The 6,757-nt window shown below is 31.0% G+C and overlaps 1 protein-coding gene across 1 annotated transcript; it reads right to left on the bottom strand.

The window, feature by feature from the left end:
• Positions 1-4,460: 4,460 nt before the first annotated feature.
• On the bottom strand, positions 4,461-6,537 carry LOC107883681. The gene is made up of 7 exons (XM_016804203.2): positions 6,525-6,537; positions 5,686-6,450; positions 5,462-5,546; positions 5,233-5,332; positions 4,847-4,966; positions 4,627-4,785; positions 4,461-4,553 (listed from the first exon to the last, which is right to left on the bottom strand). Exons 1-7 carry the CDS (start codon positions 6,535-6,537, stop codon positions 4,497-4,499), a joined length of 1,299 nt encoding a protein of 432 aa, XP_016659692.2. The 3' UTR covers positions 4,461-4,496.
• Between the last annotated feature and the right edge of the window lie 220 nt (positions 6,538-6,757).

The following is a 6,757-nucleotide window of genomic DNA, read 5'->3' as shown; positions in this document are numbered from 1 at the left end:
TAGTATTGTGAGTGCCTACGTATACGGGCTTCGTATTAGAAACCGGGTAAGAATTGTTGTAACTCCTGCAGGAGTAAAGTATAGGCAAACATGAAGACTTGTGATTGTATTATTATATTTTTATAACAAATTAATGTTTATTGGCAATAAAATCAAAATATTATTGTGTAATACAGACATGATTATAGATGCGTATGAACAGCGGCTCCGCGATTGGCGTACTGCAGAAAGAGCGGAAAGGGTGCACTGGGTCTGTCGTTTTTTTAGTGGCACTTATTAGTTATTATAAATTATAATATACTAGAATAATGATGTTTGTATCTATATTCTCGATATCTATGAAGATATAATATGCCATTCTTAAGGGGGCTGGAGCGTAATCCATTGTAAGGAGTAAAAACTAGGCATTTTATATTTCAGTAAAGTAAATTAACATTAGTGTGTGCAATTCGTAGTACCGATCACGTTGTATAGGGGCATCATAATACGACTGTCATTTTACTAACGGCATGCACATGTCGCCAAATATTACTTTATAAAATTAGGAACATTTTTTTTCAAAAAATAGTGCTAGTGACTTCAATCACTACGTTCAGTAGGATGTTCCGATTCAAATTTTGAAAGCAGATTTGAATTCTTCTCTAAATTCACTATGCTTTGACTGTCTTACATTTTTCATATTCTATATTAGTGTATTAAAATTTGAATTATGAATATGATCTATTTTTACTCTTTTTGTAAGTAAATTTCGAAGTAAATAAAAAATAAAAATCAGAGAAATGAAATTGTCAAAGCATAGATAATTTAGTGACGAATTCAAATCTGCTTTCAAAATTAATATCAGAACATTATATTGGGCATAGTGATTGAAGTCGTGGGCTATTTTTTCGACTGAAAATTAATCACGCTTCAGCCCCCTTAAACTGAACATTATGATATAGAACTAACTACTAAGGATTAAAAATTAAAATAGTGATTAAGTACAATTGTTTAATCTTAATGTTCCGGGGTGTGACTTGGGTGCCTCGAATTTATAAATTGCAAAGTGCCTCGCAAAACACAAAACATAGACTCGGCACTGTTCATTTGTAATTTGTATATCCTTATTATTTACAGTCTTACATACAATATAATCCATCCATCTATACTCCGGCCCACGAGAGTCCATACGTAAACCACGCATTCATATAGTAATACGTGACGTCTGTTTTCTCCCACCATGATGCCATTCCCTCTATTCGGCTACGTGCCCATGCGCAGTGACGGACGCATTCTGACATATGGACTCTCGTGGGCCGGAGTATATATTCTATATATCTATATATGTATATAAAAGACAAACAAAAAAAAACCTATGTCATTTATGCATTCCTAAACCATTTATCCGATTGCAATAAAATTTGGTACAGAGATAGATTAGATCTCGGGGAAGGGAATAGGCTACTGTCGTATATTGTAGACAGTCGTCACTGTAATATTATTTAATGTAAACATATTACACGTCGAAATCAACTTAGCAATTTAGATATTAATATAGATCAATGAAGCAAGATGTGCTGAGGCAGCAAAAACTATTTTACTTTATAATACCGCCGTACGCACAGGCATGGGCTGAGTGATTCGGCGAGAACGCAGGTACGACGATCGAACGTGTGAAACGTCGACCATTGTACGGACTGGGCGATCTGAATTCGCTAAGTATTTTATTTATGTTTGAATTTAATAAAAGTGTTTCCGACCATTAAAACCCGAGTTGAATATTATTTTAAAGTCTTCTTCGTTCTTACCTTTAAATTTGGAACAGTGCTCAGACACACATACTATAGTCAATGAGGTTTATTGCAAACTGAACAGTGCTCTGGTTGTGGAGTCCTAATAGTCATTCCAATTTAGGGAACGAACGAAGAATCTAAAAACGCATACCATCGTACCTCAAAGGTTAACAGTGCTAATCTGAATTTATTCTAGAGACAGTCATTAGCTTAGAGCGTACGAAGGTAAGGCGTGTAGTTGGTTTTACCGTGTGGCACTTTTGATACGGTGATACCACACTACGTTTTGTGGAAAAAAGGTAAATAACCCGGGGAGGTTTTCAAACAATAAGGGATTTAAACAGGGGTTCTCGAGTTCAAACCACGGTTTCGGTGGACAAATTAATTGCATCGTTTTTACATTGTTTTTTTCTAATTCTTACTTAATTTATTTTTCTTTATTTATAGGTACATACGAATGTTTTGGTTTTTTATATTAACCGGATTTTAGTACAATTAGATTAGGTTAGGATTTTGTAGTAATTGATTGTATAACTTTGATACTTTAGATTTAAATTATACACTTACGTACGCACCACGTGGGGTTCGCGATCTACCACATAGGTAGATTGCCTACCTGATAATATACTGCTCACGTAATCAGAAAAACCTAGCAATAGCAATGAATTGCCGTGTCTAACTAGTATAAATAGTATAATAGGTAAAAATATCGCTCGTACACGCAAATTGTAGCCGCATGATACTATCGTCACAATAATTATAATTGTTCACAATTCACGGATGCTCAATGCGTCGAGAGTTATATAATAATTCATAAATAAACCACTGCATTAAAATATGATACTATAGTAATGACCCTCGGTCATTAAGATGGTAATAAAAATACGGGAAGAGCTAGTAATATACTCACGCGGCCGTGGACTGTGGTGTGAAATACATAATATTTACTACGTCATAATATTATAACTATTAACTAGGTATTGTATTAGTATGGTATATATATTTATGATAATATACTTGCGTGTGACTGACAAATAACTTCCACCAATTTGCACAATGATGTAGCCACTAGCCAGAGGCGTAGCCTGTAGGGGGGGAATATGGGGGCTATAGTTCGCCTCCCATTGACCATGTTTAATTATGCCTGTATTATAATATTATATAAAAAAAAAACGATTTTACAAAAACCCTATTGCCCCTACCCCACTCCCTCCCCCCTTATAGCCACCACATCATACAAGGTTCCTGCAGACTACGCCACTGAATTTAGCCGAACGGATGAACCACTGCAGCTGATCGAATGGTTGGTATCATATAAAATAGTTGTACATTGTGTGTATAAGTACTAGGTACCTACAACGCAATTCAGTAGATAAATATAGATATGATGTATTTTGCATAGGTACCATGGATAATATTAAGTGTCGTTTGTTATTTGATTGTCGTTTGTTGTTTGTTTGTTATTTTCAAAAAAACCATCTTCATCACATCTTATAAAAAAAGGTTTTTCGTTTACGAAAAACGACGTTTGTTTCGGCAAAGGTAATATACAAATCTAAATAATAAAAAATATAGTCCTTATGAATACTTCAATACTAATACCAAAAAAAAATCTGAATTTTAATAAACTCATAACCTACCTACTTACTAAAAGAAAAAAACCCGAGCAACTTACTCTGTTGTAAAATATTTGTCAAGTGTACCTCGTAATTGAGTAAGTCACTGTAGTGGATAGGTTAAATATTAAGCCAATGATATTATATTATTTAAGTAGGAAGTAATAGTAGGGAACTATACAAAAGACGATTCTGAACGGTGACCGTATGTGTCAAACTGCAGTTAGCAGTCTTTATTACTAAAGATATTTTTTATATTATAGGTATTATTATATTTTATATATATATATGAGAAGGTAATCCGGACATACAGTAGACATACAATTTTAAAAATATTATTGTGTAAAAAAGCAAATAAATTAGAAAATAAAATTTTAAGTTATAGGAAGGAAAACTTGTGAGGAATATTATATTTTATGTTTAAGTCTTAGGTATTATGATTAAAAATGTATGAATTCTTAACTACAAAATAATTAACACATTTTCTCAATTTTGACTACTTTTGAAAAAATTCTAATTTAAAAAGATCTTGTCTAGAAAATGGCAAATTCTAGTATAAATATTTTATGGAAATGTCAAGTATCTGCAGTTATCCGTTTTTGAATTTCAACAAAATAACAAAAATGATTTTGTCAAAAATTGGTGTTGCGTAAATATTCTAGATGTCCATAGTTATTATTAATTATTCCCAATCGCAAAGAAAACTCAGAAAAGAACGTTGCAACGGACCTTGAAATTAAAGATGAAATATTTATATTGCTCTAAAAGGTGATGACAGACACAAAAACAAAATATAATAATTATTTATGATAATAATAATAAAATAAATTACGAAGTTACACATGTGAAATTATAGAATACAGGATATTAAATAAAAATAATTTTGGTTAATTAGTATGAAATCATAACTTATTACTTATTTTGTGTAGGTACCTAATTAATAAATGAACAAGAAATGCGTTAAGAAGGCAATTAATATAAGTATTAATGTATCATTATAATAGTAGTAATAATAAATCGTCATTAATCATTATTAATAATTAAAATAATAAACAAAACAAAATTACAGTTGGAATTTTGTTGATATTATATATTAATCTTCCTTATTTTATTTAGAACGTGTATTCACCATAGCTGAGACAATGTTGTAGGATGTCATCATTACCTGTAATAAATCAGTGATTATTTTTAATTCATTCCAATTTGTATTATTATTGTAGTATGATATTAAATATTACGCTATTAAATAATTGTAGGTTGATGATGTTGTTTGGTGTTGTTTTAATCATCAATTTATTAGCATTGTGCATCCGCATTGAGAACAATAACAATTTTTTTGATTTTATATTCATCGCTGTCCAATTACAACTATACATCCCAAGTTGGACGGATTCTATCTGCAGAAACAAATTGCACCGTTAAACAAACTCAATTAGATTTTAATAATGTTAACGTTACTTTATTGTTGATGCATTCCATTAAATAACATAGGAAAAATAAAACAAAAAACATGTATGTAAATGCTGATATCAACTTGACTATACTAAGAATTGGTATGGTTTCTGGTGAAGTGAAAATCTATAAACACAATAATCTGTCATTGGTATTTATATAATATATATACGCAGAGGTGGATCTATGGTGCCAAGGCGCTTACACCCCTCCCCCACCCATGCCAACTGTTCACATTTATAAATTATTCGGTAAGAAATTATATTGTTTGTTAGCATTTTCGTGTCTTCTATAAATTAGCGAAAAAATAATAATCATAACATCCCCTAAAAAACAATCCTAGATCCACCAATAGTTGTACATTTTCATTTAATTTATTCAATTTGTATTACCACAACAGATGCGTATGTTAAAATGATGATAGACCCTGAATTTATTACAACAGTTGATACAATTATAAGCTTATATGTAGAATAAAATAACCTTAACTTCCTGAAAAATAAAATAAATTAATTAATATTTAAATTAAAAACATCGTCAAATTAATTCTGACCTGGTTTTCGTGAAATAAAATAAAATATGTCTTATTCTAAATCTATTAAAATATAGGCAGATACTAACGCGTAATGATTTTGTTGGTCCATCACAATCGATATTAAATCATCACAACAGTCGTTCACAATAATATTATTATGGTTTTTGTTTTCTAAAAATATGCATTTTTAATTATTTACTATCAGTCGACTGTTTTAATAGTCACCGTGTGAAAAAGTTATCCAAACGAACCACGGTTCTACTGCAGTAGGCTCACGGTGGCATATAAAAAAATTGTACTCTTGACTTACCATTATTATTTTCGGAAGTCTGTTCACAGTTGACAATTTCGTAAGCCCGTTTGATTATCTCGTATTGAGCAATTATGACATAGCAGACAGAAATAAAGAAGACATCAGTCACTACGTATGCGTATAACATAAATATTGCAATAAATGACTCCATGATATAAAATATAAAATAATAATTATTGTATTCACAGACGGTCACCGGGAACCGAAAGTTAAAAATATTCTCAAAGCGTTTATTTGAATGGCTTGCGTCTGTTTTTGACAACAACCGCAGCACTAGAGGAAACAAGATCCATTCGAGGGTAGTCACGATTGCAAAACCACTTATGAGATTTGTAATTTTTATTGATTTGTTGCGATGTTTATGGAGGATTCCAATATGTGCTTGACACTGTGTACTCGTCAAAAAATTTATGCGAGTGACACGGAGTAAATCCCAAATGTTATTTGCTTTGTATAAAAACGTGATTATTTTAAGTAAACTTAGAGAATAGAGCAAATAACAGAACATTATCTGTATGTGAAAAATGCTGTCGATAACATCCTCCATTTCAGTAAAATAACCCAACAATCCGTAAATTAATATACAACCAATGACGCAATTTATGATGTACCAAGCTAAATGGTAAACATTGAATTTGCAAAGTTTTCCGCTATTTGGATCAAATATATGGTAAAAACGAAATACCTTAAATAATTTCAAGTTGATGGCAACTTCGTTGGATTTCAATGAGCTCATATTATCAATGTTTGTACAGATTCGATCTAAAAATTAAAAATAAATATTCTGTAGTTACTATTAATTTATACATTACTTTTAAAATAATTAAATCGGGTACTTAGATATAACATAGTGATTACAATATAGGGAGGATTATGAAAGTATGAGATGCTTCCCTATACGTTTTACTAGATAGGTAATGAAAATAAATTACTCCACGTCAAGCTGGTGTGACTATTTTGGAAACATTTTTTTTGTGAAAAATCCGTTTTCATTTCATGAAATAGATAACTATTCACGAAAAGATTATAACATGTATGAGTATAGTAGAAAATGATTTGATATTTATGT

This window comes from Acyrthosiphon pisum, chromosome A1 (genome assembly GCF_005508785.2).
Source record: "Acyrthosiphon pisum isolate AL4f chromosome A1, pea_aphid_22Mar2018_4r6ur, whole genome shotgun sequence".
Classification (NCBI taxonomy): Eukaryota; Metazoa; Arthropoda; class Insecta; order Hemiptera; family Aphididae; genus Acyrthosiphon; species Acyrthosiphon pisum.
Note: the sequence above shows the minus strand (reverse complement) of the source record. Positions and strands in the feature narration are given on the sequence as shown.

Excerpts from the sequence above, each read along its gene's own strand:
- LOC107883681 (XM_016804203.2), bottom strand. Across the intron at positions 5,547-5,685 it reads GACTTCCGAAAATAATAATG|AAAACAAAAACCATAATAAT; the intron begins GTAAGTCAAGAG and ends GCATATTTTTAG. Across the intron at positions 4,554-4,626 it reads ACCTACAATTATTTAATAGC|GTAATGATGACATCCTACAA; the intron begins GTAATATTTAAT and ends GATTTATTACAG.